Source organism: Silurus aristotelis (genome assembly GCF_946808225.1).
Source record: "Silurus aristotelis genome assembly, chromosome: 12".
In the NCBI taxonomy this organism is placed as follows: Eukaryota; Metazoa; Chordata; class Actinopteri; order Siluriformes; family Siluridae; genus Silurus; species Silurus aristotelis.
In genome coordinates this window covers 20342880-20361112 of record NC_139585.1, presented here as the reverse complement: position 1 = coordinate 20361112, position 18233 = coordinate 20342880, and the positions used below count along the sequence as shown (strand labels likewise).

Below are 18233 nucleotides of genomic sequence, written 5' to 3'. Positions count from 1 at the left end.
TATTAAAAATAAGAGAATGAATGTGAAGACTGTTGTGGTGTCTTAAAACAAAATCTGTAGCTCTCTGAAATATACAACTCAACAAGCCAAGAGGGCAGCAGGATATCGGAATATATCAAATCTGATATTAAATTAACAATGTGCTCAAATTGTGACTATTACTGAGTATATTTTAATAAAAAATACGCCTTTGTTAGATTAGTCACTTGAGTTCTCACAGAAGTTATTACTTGCTCAATAATTGTCATTTAAATTAAATAGGAGAAACCATGCAGTCTGATTACAAGTTCAGTTTCTGAGCTTTAGCAGATATGCAGGTTGTGGGGTAATTTTTGGCTCCTGTCCTGTTTGTCAGTTTTGGATCAAAGTCTATGTTTAGAGTTGGACATGTCACTCATCACTAGTGTAAATTTGTCCATTTCATTTTTTTTTTTAGTTTTGTTGCTTTTGTCTTTGATTTTGCCATTTTTTCAGTCAAGTGTGTGGAATATTATGGTTACTGTTTCTGCAAAAAAAAACTAAACATTATTATTCAACTCTTATATAATGATGATGATAAATGACTGAAGTCATGTAAATTCTATCAAGTGGTTCCACTACAAGGGCTCAAAAACTAAATTTTTTCATTCAGATGGTCAAAGAATACCAACTTTAATCTCAGAAACACATAATCCCACAATGTATTTCAGTATTAAGATGTGCTGGAACGCATTTAGTAATTTGCTTCAATACAGAAGCCAAAACTAAACTTTTTTTCCTAGAAGGATTCTCCACTGCACAGAATGAACACAAAGTTCATTCTGTTTGTCAGTAATTAACTACAAGACCCAACATAAAACCCTAAACCTCCATCCTCTTTCAACCAAAACCACCTGCAAGGTTTATTTACAGCATTTATTTAATACCATCAGTCATTCTGGAATCTAACTATTCATGGTTGAGAAGGTATGAACTTGAACTTAATGCTGAAATCTGCTGTTTGATCACTTTGTGACTTGTGGCAAATTGATGTGGATTTTCTCAACAACAAAAAATAATGCAATTTAGAAGACAAATTTTGAATTACTGCTCATATTGTACTTTCTGTTGCAATATACAATATATACACTATACGTTTAACTAAACCTTTCAACAAACATTTGCTTCATGTACAGATCTCTGGAAAGCTTTACCAGAGAAGAGATTTGGAAGTAGATTCCTGTTTGAGGATACAAGGCTTCAATATACACAAAGTTCTGTCCAAAATCCACAGTGATGTCCTCTGTTCTCCGCTCATGCATGTTATATCACATCCAGTCCCTGCGCATAGTCGGTGCACGGACACTGACTTCAGAACGTGTGGGGTTTGTGCCCATCAAGAATCATGAGCTTAAGGACCCGGTTCCACCTTCCCTACTAACATTCAACGACCCAAGGGCTTTCCAGTCCAAGAGCATGTGGGAACTAATACGAGCGCTTGGGGTTTTTAGACTCTGTTCTTACCCTGTGCTGGTCAATAACTGTGGCAAGGTGAGTGCTTCACTTTGTTTTTCCGTGTATCATTATTGTATACATTCAGAAACTGGTTCAAATTAAAAACACTGATCTTCTGTTGGATATGCCTTATATATATATAGCCTTACATACCGTATGTGTGTGTGTGTATATATATATATATATATATATACGCTTTTCTTACTCACAAATATATATATATATATATATATATATATATATATATATATATATATATATATATATATATTTATTCTAATATTTGTTCCATGATCCAATCAGATTTCAGCCTCTATGTGCTGCCAATGTCTAATCTGCCCAGGGCCTGCAATATCTGTTCTGCTGGCCTTTTTGCCAACGGGTCTGTTTATTTAACCAAGCAGATTTCATATTTGCCTCACAGGGCAGCTAGCTGGTCTAGAATAGCGCCAGCATTTTTCTGTCCTCTGATTGGTTGGTCAGAGGGAAACTGTTACAGCCACATTAATACATCTGAGTTACACTTTTCTATGAGGACGAGAAAAGTATTTGGTCTCAGAGATAGCTAGCTTGTCTAAGCCCGGGAAATGGTTTGTTCACACTTCCAGACCAGTGAATACGAGCCGTACCACTGACTTACAGCCTCTGAGGAGCGGTGCAAATTATAAGCCTGCATCTCTGGTAAATAGGTTGTATTTACTTTTTTAATGTTTTTGTCATGTTATTAGACAAATATTGATTCTGAACTGCTCCAGATGATGTAGGCTGCACAGTTGCGGTTGTAGTGTAGAGGTTTGAAGTTAACTGGGTTTCTTGCTTTAGTAAAATGGTATTCACCCTCCATATGTGAAATGCCTCTCTCTCTGTAATGCCACGCATTGTAATATTGTGTTTTTGTATTGTATTGATGGTTTCTATAATCGCTACATGATAGTGGTGGTATTAAAAGGTGGATTAAGTCAGGTAAGTCCTCACTGAAGGCCCAGGTACCAAATGCATGGCCCGCCACAACTGTGCAACCTACATCATCTGCAGTTCAGAATTAATATTTGTCTAATAACATGACAAAAACATTAAAAATGTAAATATAATACAACCCACTCACCAGAGATGCATACTCATAATTTGCACCGCTCCTCAGAGGCTGTAAACCAGTGATACCGCTCGTTGTGAACAAACTCTTTCCCGGGCTGAGACAAGCTAGGTAGCTTCGGGGTTGGCCGACCTCTTCACGATGTCTAGCTTTTCATGAAAATGGATTTTTAAGTATGTATGAGACCGAATCACATTTTTCTTCCTCTGTAAAGACAGTATAGGCATAGAAAAGTCTAACACAGATGTATTCATGTGTGCACTACAGACTTGGCTGTAACACTTTTCCTCTGGCCAACCAATCGGAGGACGGAAAAATGCTGATGCTTTTCTGGACCAGCTAGCTGCCCTGTGAGGCAAATATGAAATCTGATTGGTTAAAGATATAGAGCTATTTATTAAGAAGACTAGGGTAAAAAAGGTCAGCAGGACAGACTTTGCAGGCCCTGGGCAGATTAGATTGACATGGCAGCACATAGAGGCTGAAATCTGATTGGACAAAAAAACATATACACGTACACATACACGTACTGGAAGCAGTGCAGCCAAGATAAATGCTACGAAATGAAGAGAATAAACTGTTGCGAATAAATTAATATTATTTAATATATACATATATTTAATGGAACAAATATTAGAATTTAGGTTGTAAATGTAGATCAGTGCTTCTGATAGTGTTTAGGCCAGCAGAGAAGGCTTTGCTGGCCCTGACTGCCCGCCACTGATACACACACACACACACACACACACACACACACACACACACACACACACACACACACACACACACACACACACACACACACACACACAGAGAGAGACAGAGTCAGGGTTGTGGTAAATGTGGAGCCTGGAAACACTGGGTGTAAGATGACTACACAATGTGGAGGGATTGGAAACTACTTTACTAAATTATATCTTTGGGGTTTTTATACTGTTCTTGAGTGTCAGTAAAATCAAATATTCTTATTAAAGCAGATATTCCCTTCTAGTCATTAGTACAAATCTGTGCCAGTACTTGTTATACATTGCAAATCTTCCTTCGTCTTTCATCCAATCATTAGTACAATACAAACTGACTGAGGAGGATCATCAGCACTGACCTTCTTATGTTACAATCCATGTGTGTTTGATGATGAATTAGCCACTAGAGTGCAGTGTTGAGCTTGAGGATGAGCCCGCTGACCGTACGTCCGTTTCAATATGCTGAAGTGAGCAAATTCTTGTATAAAATTAGCCATCTCCTTTTGCCTTCCGTGAAAAAGGCATGTGCTGTGTGTAATTTGCTGCAGTTAGTTTAGCCTGTGGTGAATTTAAATATTGATCATTAGCTAAGATTTGACTCACTGCCTAGTCATTTGTATTAGCTAATGGAATCAATACGAATCTAACTTGCATTAGCAAAGAAAACAGACAAAACAAGCCAGTTAATGGTTAAAAAACAACTTTCCATCATAATGCTTTAGCTAGTCCCATCTGCTTGTTCTTATACTCCAAGGTCAATTCATTTATTTTTCCTAGACACTGACTTAAAATGGCCCTCTATAGACAGCTCTCTGGTCTTTGTGTTGGTTTATTCTTTTTTTTTTTTTTAATGCTGTCCTCACAGAGGCTTGCCAAAGAGAGTAGACATTCAGCATTATTTATACTATTATTATTTTAGACAATCAATCTAACAGACAACACATGGGTGATCACAAGAAATGTCTGTCATTGGGGCACGGGGATAAAAAAAAAAATCATCTTTTGAAAACAATTGGCCTTGCAGTTCTAATACATTTCAAAGGACCTTTATTTTTAACCATAGGACATGTAGCATATGATGATGTGTTTCCAGAGTCTAATTTGTGAATTACATGCACTTACTGAATTTCCCGCTTTCTCGCAGCTTATGTCATTTACACAGGCTCTCCTGGGCAGACGGGTTTTTGCAATGGTCGTTCGGCCATTTGTGTATGCTCAATTTGTTGCTGGGGAAACAGAGAATGAGATTTCAGCCTCCATGGAGAAGATGAACTCGCTAGGACTACATCCCATGTTGGCTGTTCCCATTGAAGAGGATCTAGGAGAAAGCTCTGGGTAGTAAACTAATAAAATAAATAAATAAGAAAATAATGTGTAAGTAAAAATAATTACATCATTAAAAAAGGGCTAATAATTGTGTAAGCCTTACTGACATACTGTATCTATTATTACAACATAAACAGAGAGAAAAGGTACGACGACAACTTGGCAGCGATGTTGGAGTGTGTGCATATGTCTCACAGCAAAGCCTGGAGCAAAGATCCCATGATGCAGCTGAAGATTACTGCCTTGGTTAGCCCTGAGCTTTGTGTAGGTAACTTATTCAAGATATTAATGTAAGCAAAGTGCCAATCAATCAAGTTGTTTATATATGATTTTTGTGCAAGATTTTTAATTATGGCTTGGTGTAATATTGAATGTGAGAGTAAAGCATTACTTATCAGTAACTTGCTGTAATTATTATGTAACTATAATGGTTAGCCTTATGGTTTCAAGGTAGGCCCTAATCTACTAAATATAGGAACATACATTATTAGAAAAATTTAATATATTTATTTAGTCTCAAAAAGAAAGCAAAGAAATCACTTATGCTTGCTTCTGTGCTCAGCCAAGAACTCCAATGACCTTGATAGCTCATGTATCTATTTCCTTTCTTGTTCAATGTTATGATAATGTTCAGGTTAAGCTGACTTCCTTGTTGAAGAAGCAACATTATGATCTTGACCTCTTGCTTAGAGCAATGGATGGAGAGGTAAAAATCCTTGGTTGTTTATTCTTGAATTTTTACTAGCAATCATTGAAGCCAACAAACATTTAAATATATGTTGTCTTTCATTCTCCAACCAGACCGTTACATTTCCTGGGCTCAGTGAAACTGAAAACACACATTTTCTACTTGGACTCAGCAGACTAAACCAAATCGGAGAGGTACCAAACATCAAGACAATTCAACTCTCTTTAAGCAATAATAAAAAAGAAAAAGAAAAATGCTAATATGCTGATACAAGTTATTGATTTTTTTGTTAATAGGCAAGTGTTAAGAAAGTCAGAGTTCTTGTGGATGCTGAATACACATACATGAATCCTGCACTCTCTCTCATCACCATGGCAATGATGAAGAAGTTTAATCAAGAGAGTGCCTGGATCTGGAACACATACCAGTGCTACCTGGAGGTTAGTTGTCATTTAATTGTAAAGTGCAATTTATATGAAAATAAGTTATTTGTTTTTCCGTATCTCCCCAAAACAGGCCAAATTTTACACGTCAATGTGTGGTACCCCATTTAGGCTCGTTCCCAATGTTTATAAGATGCCCTCTATATTCACCATGATATCAAAGTCACAGAAGTTTAATTAAAAAAATGAATGCTGTCCAATTTCTACCAGGAGTCCAGAGAACTCGTGTTGGATGCTATCCGTCTGTCTGTGGACCATTCTTTTTGCCTTGGGGTTAAACTTGTCCGTGGTGCTTATATGGACAAGGAGAGGAAGTTAGCTAACAAGGAAGGGCGAGCTGACCCAATTCACCAGTCCTGGGAGAACACAAATGATAGGTGAATGGATCAGGCAGTCATAATATTTTTGTAACCACAAATATCTTGTTTGCTGGTTTCTGTTTTCATGCTGGGGCAACTTTTGAATGCAGCTACAACGGGTCTCTGGAGGTGATGCTCAACCTGATTTCCCAGCAGCCTGACCGCTACAAGATTATTGTAGCAACTCACAATGAAGAATCAGTTAGAAAGGCAGTGACATGGTATGGCATGATGTACACGCATATTATGGGTCTGTGTATGGAGTCTTCTTAGAATGACTAGCTATTGTCAGCCATGTTTTCATTTTATTTATTTATTTATGATCATTAAAAATGACTTCACATAATTTAAAAAAAATCATCTTTTTTAGGATGACTGAGCTAGGGATTGCTCGAGATGGGGGTTCAGTGTGTTTCGGTCAACTTCTGGGGATGTGCGATCATGTGTCTCTCACTCTCGGTAAAATTCAACTTTTACTTCTAATGTGTAAGAAATAAAGGAAGATAGCAAGTAATGTTCACATCCATTTCATAAAAAAAACCGTGATTAAAAAAAAAAAAAAATTCATAAAAAATGTTTTATGATATTTTCATACTTTTATTTCAAGAATCACACTTTGATGTAAAGGAACATCTTAAAGACAGCTAACACTGAAGACTCCTTCAAAACTTTTAAATAAGTGGCTCCTACATTTTTCTTTGTAAAATTCTTGGTATGGCTTTGTTGAAATCCAGGGATTTGAATTACAACTGGCACTTCTCTTACAAACTTATGACTAATCAGACTTAAATATAATTCTTTAAATACTGGTTCTAATATCCCAATTAATCTTTTTGTATTTATTTTTAACTATTTGCCTTCCTTTCAGCTCAGCAGGGCTTCTCAGTGTATAAGTCTGTGCCATATGGTTCAGTAGATGACACTCTGCCGTATCTGGTTCGGCGGGCTCAGGAGAACCGCACTGTGTTGCAGGGGATCCGCAAAGAGAGAGACCTGTTGAGGCAAGAGCTACAACGTAGAATCCGTGAGAAGATCACTAAAGCAAGTTAGAGAGATGGCGATAAAGAAAAACAGCAATTCAGAGGAGATCTGAATAAATGCGGTTTGTTGTTATAAGTTATGAAAGCCTAAAGTAGGAATTGGACATATGTGGAAGTATGGCATATTTATGGAAAATAAATGAAATTGGTAACTAATTGATCAAACTAATTGATAAATTGTTAAAAAAAGAAATAGAAAAAAAGTGTTTTTATGTTTGTCTGTTTTATTCAACAAAAGATTGCAAAGTTATGCAAAATGTATTGAAGCAAGTACATATACTTTTGTTGGAGTCATTTACATTTTATTTTTCTGCCTTATGTTTTGTCAGCTTGCAGGCTTCTGAATGTTTTTTAAACTCTATAAGATTTGTTTATCTAGCCTTTCACTTTTTTTCTGCAACCAACTGCATCACCAAATGGAGAGAAAATAAGAGGAGGGGTCTGTAGTGATTAACACCTGCTCTTTAATGACTTTCAGCACTACAGCCAGTTTATTCCCACTCAGAACCGCTTCTTGAGCAAATGGGCCTGTACTCTCTAACAAATATACTGAGAGGAATGAGGAGGGGAAAAAGTTCAACAATACAAACATTTCCAACCTTTATTTTGTAAATTAAACCAAAAGAGAAAAGAAAAAAAACAATGCTAAAACAATAACAGGAATCCATAACAGGAATCTATGACAAATGCAAACATTTAAACCTGCCATTCACAGATTTTTCAGTACCTCATGTGAGTGCTTTTTTAAACCAACTCTCTTTGACACCCCTGGGGTAGGAACCTGAAATTCCTCTGAATCTCAAAGAAACCATTGAGCAGCAGATTGCACGTTTGTGTGATGTTCTCAACATGCATCATTTCAATGATACAGGGTTTTCATGCTGGTGCACAAAGACTGGATCTTTAATCCTTGTCTGCATATACACAGGACACAGTGGAGCAAATTTGCTTGGACAGAACATACCAACCTGAAGTGCTCCAGTTCACTCAGCCTCATTCCAAGAACCTCCAGACATACAGTATGTATTAATATGGCATATTTACAAGGAATACTGAAGCTCTTCTCTGAGTTCTTTAAGTTGTAAATTTACTGAGTTTAAGGGCTTTTGAATAACTATACCTCATCAAACTTGGTACATTGTCATATCTTATATTTTAAGCAAATGACTGTCTTACTTTAGACAGATTTCCAAAGTATACAAGAAATAGAATATTAAAATGACACAGATTTCTGAATTTCTGAGTATTTGGTATACTCATTTTAACTGGGGTGTGTCTGTTCTGGAAATTCTTCTCTATTTCTGTAAGCCATGGCAGTTGCTGAGAGCTAGAGTTCCCCATAGGTCTGACAGGTTTTAAATATTTGGATGCCACTTTTTAACAATTGTATATATTATAAATTGAAGGACTTCAAATTGGACTATGTGAAATTTGACAATATAAGCCCAGATGTGTGTGAACACCTGACCGTAAACTCTATATATGTTTTTTGAGTATCCCACTCCAGATTCAATTTCCTTTGCTATATATATATATATATATATATATATATATATATATATATATATATATATATATATATATATATATATATATATATATATATATATAATAGCCTTTTCTAGAAAGACTTTTCACTAGATTGTGGAATGTAGCTTGCAATTTGTGATCATTCAGCTACAAGAGTATTAGTGAGGTCAGGCAGTGTGGAGGTCTGGGGCACAGTCAGCATTCCATTTCATCCCAAAGGGCTCACTAGGTTTAAGGTTATGGTTCAGTGAAGGATCCTTGAGTTCTTCCACTGCAACCTTGTTTTGCCATCACTTAATGAAACTTGCTTGTGTACAGGGGCACTGCTGTGCATACATTGTGTTATTGATTTATTATTTATTATTAGATCTATTTTTCATAGATTTTGTGAACGGAAAATGGAATGCGACAGCATACAAAGTCATTTAATACAGCTGTGTGCTTTATACAAACACTCACATGTAGAGGCAATTTATTGGAGCTTGGAGGACACAAGATAACCTGGAGAGAACATGTACAAAACCAAACCTGTGAGATAACGAAACTACCTGTGACTTACTGTGACTTGTGTTTTCCTTGAATACATGCTTTTTGTGCACATATGTCACACACTGTTTTTTTTTTATGATGTCACCTGTTTGCCACTAATGGTTATTTTAATATGAACTCTATTGTCTCAGTGTATTCTGTGTAAAAGGAAAAAAATGTTTTCTTAGATGAATTCATAAAAGCACATGTATAAAAATACATTAAAAAGTGGTTTGAATTTATGTTCATATTTTGTATTTTTTTCAGGCATAAAATAAACAGAAAGAAAAAGTTAAACACAATTTATTTGATATAGATGATTTTTTTATAAGTGTCAAAAACATACATTTGATCATTCTATTTCTAAATACAAATATAAACATTAAATGCATCACATATAGTTTTAAAGTTGTAGCTGTATCTGTTGATGTCAGCTGAAATTCATTTGTCTCATTTTTAACATTCTTTGTTGCATCTCAAAATGCAGGCCTTCCTCCAAGATCTAGGTAGGACCCCTGGCCGTTAGCATGTACATGTTGGGGCTGCCTGTAAATGTGCCTGAGCTGTAAATGAAAGGAGGAGCGGGGATCCTGACAGAGGCGGAGAGGATAAGAAGGAAATGGGTTATAGAGAGAAGTAGCAGAAGAGGGCAGGGTGTTATCTAATGAAGGGAGAAGGGAAGGGTGCAATACCATATCAGAAATGTAGGGGGCAGTTGAATTGAGCTGAGAAAAGGACCCAATCTCTGATGGAGCTACAGGAGGATATGCAGTGGATGGGGCAGGGTACTGTGTATGGGTTGAGCCTGGGTGGATGGGGTGGTTTTGTAGGGATGCATGAGGAAGAAGCGAAGTTGCAGAAGCTGGCATATGAGTAAGTGATTGTGATGGGATTTGTGAAGGGTTTGCACACTGAGGAGGGATATGGGAAAAAGTGGAGTTTGGAAATGACTGGGACATATTTGTCTGGATTTGAGCTATATTTGGAAGAGCTGAAACAACCTGAGGAGACCCAATAGATGGCATTGCTACATTCTGGAGAGGTGGGGGACCAGATGGGATAGAAGGGGGTAAGGAATAAGACATGTGAGCAGTTTGAGATAAGTTAGAATTGGACCCAGGGACTACATGTGTGGGCAGAGATGCAGGCAGAGAAGATAGTGAAGAAGCAGGTATTGAATTGACTGTGGGGTTGGTAAAAAATTGTGAACGAGCTCCATTTGCAGAACTGGAAGTCATTTGAGAGAAAGATCCAGTTGCTGAATTTGTTGGGTTTTGGTAAGATGAATGGTTCATATGAGACATTGCCAATGATTGAAAAGAGTAAGATGGTACATTTTGTATGGGCAGAAAGGGTTGGGAATGGGTTGAAGAATTTGTATTGTTGGGTTGTGGTGGGAAAGGGAAAGCAGTGGTGTTGCTATCCTGCTCTGATGGGGTATTTAGAGGGGTGGATGTGGACTCTGGCACAGAATTAAATGGGAAAGCTGTTGCCATTTGATTTGGATCTGGTTGTCCATTTTGATGTGCTTCTGGAGGAAAAGGAAAGGCTGTTTGAGATAAAATTTGGGATGGGGGAGTAGTGGTATCTGAATTGTTGGAGGATTGCACTGGAGGAAAAGGGAAGGCAGTTGGGGTGGAGTCTTGGACAGCAGAGGGTGTAGAATTGGATGAAGACAAACCACCAATAGCCTGACTCTGAGCAGTGTCAACTGAAAGACCAGAAGCACAACTGTTGATAGACTGGCAAGAGGGTTGAGGAAGAGAATGGAAGGGTTGGTTAGGAGGTGTGTGAGGGCTTAAGGTTTCTTGTGATGGAAGAATGGAGTGGTAGGAGGAAGAGGGCAGTTGGGGAGAAGAGGATGATTGACAGATGGAGGAATGTGTAGAATCCTGGGGAGCAGTAGAGGAAGAAGTGATTTGAGAAGAAGAGTCCAGGGTAGAATAGTGTGATGAAGCTATGGAAGAATAATTTTGCACAGATGTTGTATTAGAATGAGAGGATGGTAATTCAGTCTGAGTGGAAGAGAGAGATGAATAGAGGGATGTAGACTGTGATAGAGACACTGGTTGGTGTGATGAGGATGTAATTGAAGGAGCTGCAAATGCGGTGTATGTGGAAAGGCCTATCATCTGAGTAGACCTGTAAAAAAAAGAAACATGGTTGTAAGGCACTTGCAGTGTTGCCCATTATAAATGGATTTAGCAGAACAATAGCTGAATGAGACTTACCCATCAAGCAGTCTACTGTTCACCTCATTATTTGAGATCGACTGAGGTTGATTCTCCACTGAATTTGAAATCTCTGAGATCTCAGGCATCTGGGAACTCATATATGCTTGACTAGAGCTATGCTGCTGTACTGTCTGCTCTGGTAAAGTTGGCACATCTGAACAGAAGCCTGACTCAGACAAAGACAGAGTGGTGCTTTCCAGTCCCATGGGCTGTGGTAGTACCTCAGTGGAATCACACGGGTCAAATGATTCTGGAGGAAAGACAAAAAAAACATTTAGTCACAGAAACAACTAGTCAGTTTGTTTTGGTGTCTGCTTTGATAAATCAAAAATAAAAGTTTAATAAAATTACCTATGTCTAAAGGTTCATCTTGATTGGGTTGGTTTAATTTCCTCTTTTGCCTTGCCTCTCTTTGTCTGGTAAAAACAAAAAGTAAAAAGAGTGTGATTTATTATGAAAAGGTTTTTCATGGTCTTCAGGTTTTTTTCAATCTTTCACTTTATTTAATGTATTTGTGTAAACCCTATTTGACCACTGAAAGGCACAACTTACCTCTTGCAGTTCATGCCATTCTCCCTGAAACCTTTGGCAAAGGGATTGGAGTTGATCTTCAGTTCAGTTATCTAAGACAACACAAAATGTTTCAGTTCAGTTATCTATAAAAACACAAAATAATCTGATACAAAGATTCAGAATAATCAGAATACTTCTCAAGCACTTTTAAAGTGAGCTGATCCTTTTCTTGTGTTTTGTACCTAAATGTTTGCATTCAGTGTAAAGTTTGCTAGTCCTTTAAAATAAAATTATTATACCTTGTTGTTCTGGTAGGCTGTAACAGTGATAAACTGTGTCTCAGGAAAGCTAAAGGTGTGTTGAGCTCCACCCCACATCATTATATCTCTGGTTTCAACAACATGTACCCGTGCTTGGTACTTGTGTAGGGAGTGCAAAATGACCTGGTGAGCAAATATTTTTAAAAGAAGGTTAAAATCCCTTTTGATGGCCTTTTAAAAACATTCATTTTACTTGCTAAAAACTATATTTAAAGATAAAAAATAAGCAAGTACTATATATACTCACATATCCTTGTCCATCCAGTGTATTATTAGTGAGTTTGGCTCGGTGGAAAGATATGGTTCGGTTCTGCCAGTGTTCACCAGTTGCAGGAGAGTCTGGGTGTATAAACACCCTGTCTGGAAGTCGAGCTTCAGCTCCTCCCACCACCTGCCAACTGTCGTCTTGGAAACGATAGCGAAAAGAGTCTACAGGTATGATGTCCAGCAGGATAATGTAACGCAAAGATGGGTTCAAGCCAGACACTTTAACTTTTAGTTGGGGAAACATCCGTCTGAAGAAGAAAAATTCATAAAAATTACAAAAATGAGAACTGCATTCTGGTCAGAGATCATCCTGGGACATGGTTACAAACAGCATTAAAAAAAAGCATAACAGTAATAATGTAAAAGTAAAATATTTGTATGTAAAAATATAGTCTTTTTAATTGAATAATACTATTTCATTTTATTGATTTATGAACGAATGTTCTAAATTTTTCCTTGATTGACAAAGAACCCCTTAAAAAACATATAGAGTAAAAAGGTATGAAAATGAATATCCAAAACAATTTTTTTCATAGTGCTAAAACAGGATTTTACTTCATTAGCTGATTTAAAAGCTTTCATGTAAATTCATGCATCAGACTAAAAGAAGTGCACTACCTGCCCTTCTTGGTAATGATCATCTCTGTGCCAACTGTGCTAAACTGTTTCCACAGCGATATATTTTCCAGCTCTATCTTTATGACGTCATCAGATTTCCCAAAACCGTCTCTTTTTGTCGGGGGTGGAGGAAGCAGACGAGGAGGAAGGCTTCGTGCTGCCAAATCACATGATGTAGGGTACAGGGGCATGTGGGCTGGTGGCTCTCGATCTTGAGGACAGAAGAATATCAATATATCATGCATAGAAATCTTGTATTAAAATCTGGCACAGTATATTCCTGAATATTATTTATATCCACTATCACATTTTAACCTCCGGTCCGAGGAGTTCACATTCTACAAAAACCCCTGATAAACAGCTGATACACTGAATGGAGAGGAGAAGATAATAATAATTGTTCATTAGTACAATAAATGTTTAGAAAGCTGAAGACTGCTCTAAAATAATTGTTCATTCCCCTTAACAGTTTTATTTATTCAAATAGATTAATGATAGAAATTTAGTACTTATTTTACAATTATTCTGAATTTGTTTATTTGTATAAAGCTGCTTTGTGACCAAATTAACTTTCTTTGCTGCATTATAGCCAAAAGCAGTTTACAAATTAAGTGAAGTTAATTAACTTATCAGCTAATTATCAAAATGACCTTAGACCAGTCTTCGTCTATATGACGTTCACAATCTACAAATAATCTGTCTTTATTTTAAATCCAGTTAAAATTTATATCAATCACAATACATAATATCAGTTAATAAGGCAACACACCCAAACACAGCAACTAATAAATTGAATTATTAAGAATGCGTGACCGAAATTTTCCTCTAATTTCCCTTTCATTTAAATCACAGTCATGCACATTGAGTTTCTTTCAGTTTCTTTCTGGCAACATTATTACTACATTATTTAGTAAACGTGGAACACTCTCTTACCTCGATAGCAGCAGTCTCCAAGTCTTTGTGCTGCAAGAGCTAAACTGGGATACATCTCTACTCCTAACATCCTCTTGCCTGTCCTTGTTTCCCTTATGAACTTCAATAAAATCCTTTTTTTGTGTGTCAAATCTTCCAATTGATTATGAATGCCCTAACATGTCTTGCTTATTCTCTTGGTCTTGTCTTGTTTCCTTTAACAGCCAGTGGTTCTATCTCTGTGTTATATAGGTGAGTGTGTATTAGCATATCAACCAAATGGCACAAAGTTTTCACACCCTTTCCCTTTCTTCAGTCTCCATCAGGCCTGGAAGGACCACATGCCTGTCCTTTGCACACTGTTTAAACAAACAAGCACATACACACTCAAGAGCACATTCATGCAAATTTGTACGAAGGCATACAACATTTATACAGACTTGAGATTAACAAAAAAAATTAAAGAATCTGTTGTAATTAATTATGGGCAATTATGTCACCATTTAAGTGGATTCCATTTGCATCTAATCGTCATGTTATAACTTCACCAGATACTTTTCAGTCATAACTCACTGAGAATGAAATTCTAGTAAAATATTGCAGAATATTTGACTGGTACAAGTTTGAAATAAGTTAAATATTACAACATTTAGATGATAAATAGAAAATAAAATAAAAATAAAGTTATAAAAAAAAAGTTATATCATATATATAAAATAAGGTTATAAGAACTTATCTGTTTGGATTGTGTATATCAGTGGTTGTCAAAGTGTTCATAAAGGAAAGCTTCGTATCAATATCAAAACAGCTGAATCAATCAAAACTTAAATAACTTAAAAACAAACAGGTTTACAAATTATTTTAATTTAAATCTATGTCGTCCTGTAAGTACACATTTACAAAATGTGTAAAAAAAAAAAAAAAAAAAAAGAAAAAAGCTGAATAATTGAATTGTTTGATGATGAACATAAAATAAATCTACACTGAGGAGGCATGTGGAAATTATTTCACATTTAATACAATCCCTTAGGAAACTAATAATAAAGTTACTTTTGTTGGTACAATCTATTGAACATTTTATTATTCAATTAAGGTTTACATGGCAGCGCAAACTATTTCACAGAATATAGAAACATTATTTGTGACTCTTTCTTTCTTTCTTTTCTCTGGTAAAGGTGTGGATGGCAGTTTTCACCTAGAAGCCTGTGGCACAGATTGGCCTTCTTGCTGCAGTTTGGTCTTCTAGGTAAACACCACAGCTCAGACCCAATGTATCCAACATTCCTGAGACAGCCTTTCAATAACAATGAGCTGTAGAATAACAAGCAACAAGGTGCTGGATGAAATAACAACTTCCCACAGTCATTAAGCGTTTAACAGCTTAGTCTGTTTAGTCAGCTGAATTGTTAGGAGTTTTCTTTTACTACAATATTTTCAGGTTTATTTTGTTCTAACAGATAATCATTTTACAATTGAAGATATTTGTTTCACACAATCTATTATAAGATATAGGGTATATAACTAAGGGGAATAACATCTGGTTTATTTTATTATTATTTTTTTGTTATTAGTTTGTTTTGCAAGATTTTTTCACCATGTCTCCTCAAGCTTGCTCATCGATTTGATTCAATTCAGTTCATTTCGATTTGATTTGATTCAATTTAATTCAATTCAATTCAATTCAATTCAATTCAATTCATTCCGATTCAATTTGATTTGATTTGATTTGATTTGATTTGATTTGATTTGATTCAATTCAGTTTACTTCAATTCAATTTAATGTGATCTGTTCGATTCGATTCAATTCAATTCAATTCAATTCAATTCAATTCAATTCAATTCAATTCAATTCTATACAATTTATTGAGACTGCCACACTGCAGCTTTACAAAAATCCAGTTATAAATTTGTCATTAAATAAATAGGCAGGGGAACGTGGAATGCTCTAGATCTGAATTATTATTATTATTATTAAATAATATTAAAAATGAAATACAATTACTTGTAGGCCTGTTTTTAAGTTATTCCATTTTTAAACAATGCTATGTGAGTTGAAAACAATTTTCGGAATTAAGCGCAGGCACATTTTTGCAAAATCACTTGAATCAAGTTCATTAGTTCACATGTGGTGACCTTGACAAGCTGTAGGAAGACCCCCTCTTGGTTGGTAACTTCTCTATTTCCCCAGCTCTTAAAGTTAAGCCAAGTGTTGTAGTTGTTGTTTTTATTTGCCACTTGATGGGGTGTTAGAAAAGACAAACTGGGCAAGAGAGGAAGTTGAGGCGTGATTGCCCCTCCTCCTAAAGTTTGTCTTCAAGTCTTAAGGTCATTACATCCCTGTGTGTGGTGTGTGTGTGTGTGTGTGTGTGTGTGTGTGTGTGTGTGTGTGTGTGTGTGTGTGTGTGTGTGTGTGTGTAAGGGAGTGTGTAAGGGAGTGTGGAATTGGAGATTGTTAAGTCTAACGACCTTTAATGTGTTTATGAGTAGACAGGTGTCCCATTCTAAAAACCAGTAGCAGTACAGGCACACTTAGTGGATATTAGTGATAATGAGTGTATTTTAAGCTGCGGAACAACACTGAACTGTGCTAAATGTGTTTACTGTTGCTGTTTAACTGAAACTTTAACACCTCACTTGTAACACATCAGTGCAAAATAGATAGATAGATAGATAGATAGATAGATAGATAGATAGATAGATAGATAGATAGATAGATAGATAGATAGATAGATAGATAGATAGATAGATAGATAGATTAGATTAGATTAGACAGTATGTACAGTAAGGTATAAATAGATAAACATAAATAATATAGATGTATGTAAGGCACAATAGGTGTAGAGAATGAGGCGTATAAAAAATACAATATGTAATATGAACAATTGTACAGAAGCTACAGTGCCTTGCAAAAGTATTGACCCCCCTTGGCGTTTTTCCTATTTTGTTGTCTTACAACCTGGAATTAAAGTGGATTTTTTTGGGGGTTTGTATCATTTGATTTACACAACATGCCTACCACTTTGAAGATGCAAAATATTTTTTATTGTAAAACAAACAAGAAATAAGACAAAAAAAACAGAAAATTTGAGCGTGCATAACTATTCACCCCCCCCCAAAGTCAATACTTTGTAGAGCTACCTTTTGCAGCAATTACAGCTGCAAGTCTCTTGGGGTATGTATCTATAAGCTTGGCACATCTAGCCACTGGGATTTTTGCCCATTCTTTAAGGCAAAACTGCTCCAGCTCCTTCAAGTTGGATGGGTTCCACTGGTGTACGGCAATCTTTAAGTCACTCAATTGGATTGAGGTCTGGGCTTTGACGAGGCCATTCCAAGACGTTTAAATGTTTCCCCTTAAACCACTCGAGTGTTGCTTTAGCAGTATGTTTAGGGTCATTGTCCTGCTGGAAGGTGAACCTCCGTCCCAGTCTCAAATCTCTGGAAGACTGGTTTCCCTCAAGAATTTCCCTGTATTTAGCACCATCCATCATTCCTTCAATTCTGACCAGTTTCCCAGTCCCTGTTGATGAAAAATGGGGATGGTGTTCTCGGGGTGATGAGAGGTGTTGGGTTTGCGCCAGACATAGTGTTTTCCTTGATGGGCAAAAAGCTCAATTTTAGTCTCATCTGACCAGAGTACCTTCTTCCATATGTTTGGGGAGTCTCCCACATGCCTTTTGGCGAACACCAAACGTGTTTGCTTTTTTTTTTCTTTATGCAATGGCTTTTTTCTGGCCACTCTTCCGTAAAGCCCAGCTCTGTGGAGTGTACGGCTTAAAGTGGTCCTATAGACAGATACTCCAATCTCCACTGTGGAGCTTTGTAGCTCCTTCAGGGTTATCTTTGGTCTCTTTGTTGCCTCTCTGATCAATGCCCTCCTTGCCTGGTCCGTGAGTTTTGGTGGGCGGCCCTCTCTTGCCAGGTTTGTTGTGGTGCCATATTCTGTCTATTTTTTAATAATGGCTTTAATGGTGCTCCATAAGATGTTCAAAGTTTTGGATATTTTTTTTATAACCCAACCCTGATCTGTACTTCTCCACAACTTTGTCCCTGACCTGTTTGGCGAGCTCCTTGGTCTTCATGGTGCCGCTTGCTTGGTGGTGCCCCTTGCTTAGTGGTGTTGCAGACTCTGGGGCCTTTCAGAAC

At 36.7% G+C, this 18233-nt stretch overlaps 2 protein-coding genes across 2 annotated transcripts; one reads left to right on the top strand and one right to left on the bottom strand.

The window, feature by feature from the left end:
- The first annotated feature begins 801 nt into the window (after positions 1-801).
- On the top strand, positions 802-7426 carry prodh2 (proline dehydrogenase 2). The gene is made up of 11 exons (XM_083555733.1): positions 802-945; positions 1155-1509; positions 4454-4644; positions 4773-4899; positions 5270-5341; positions 5437-5517; positions 5620-5763; positions 5977-6143; positions 6236-6346; positions 6496-6584; positions 6994-7426. The coding sequence occupies exons 2-11, from the start codon at positions 1255-1257 to the stop codon at positions 7173-7175; spliced, it is 1419 nt and encodes a 472-aa protein (XP_083411859.1). The 5' UTR covers positions 802-945; positions 1155-1254; the 3' UTR covers positions 7176-7426.
- Positions 7427-9119: 1693 nt separating this feature from the next.
- tbx6 (T-box transcription factor 6) lies at positions 9120-14163 on the bottom strand (the record flags this gene model as incomplete). Its single annotated transcript, XM_083557407.1, has 8 exons — positions 9120-11365; positions 11455-11707; positions 11809-11873; positions 12010-12080; positions 12270-12413; positions 12538-12805; positions 13176-13386; positions 14109-14163. 8 exons carry the CDS (start codon positions 14161-14163, stop codon positions 9700-9702), a joined length of 2733 nt encoding a protein of 910 aa, XP_083413533.1. The 3' UTR covers positions 9120-9699.
- Between the last annotated feature and the right edge of the window lie 4070 nt (positions 14164-18233).

Bases quoted from the DNA above. Each gene is read 5' to 3' on its own strand.
- prodh2 (XM_083555733.1), top strand. From the start codon at position 1,255: ATGTCCTCTGTTCTCCGCTCATGCATGTTATATCACATCCAGTCCCTG. The intron at 6,144-6,235 runs GTGAATGGATCA...TTTTGAATGCAG, and splicing joins TGGGAGAACACAAATGATAG to CTACAACGGGTCTCTGGAGG. The intron at 6,585-6,993 runs GTAAAATTCAAC...CCTTCCTTTCAG, and splicing joins TCATGTGTCTCTCACTCTCG to CTCAGCAGGGCTTCTCAGTG.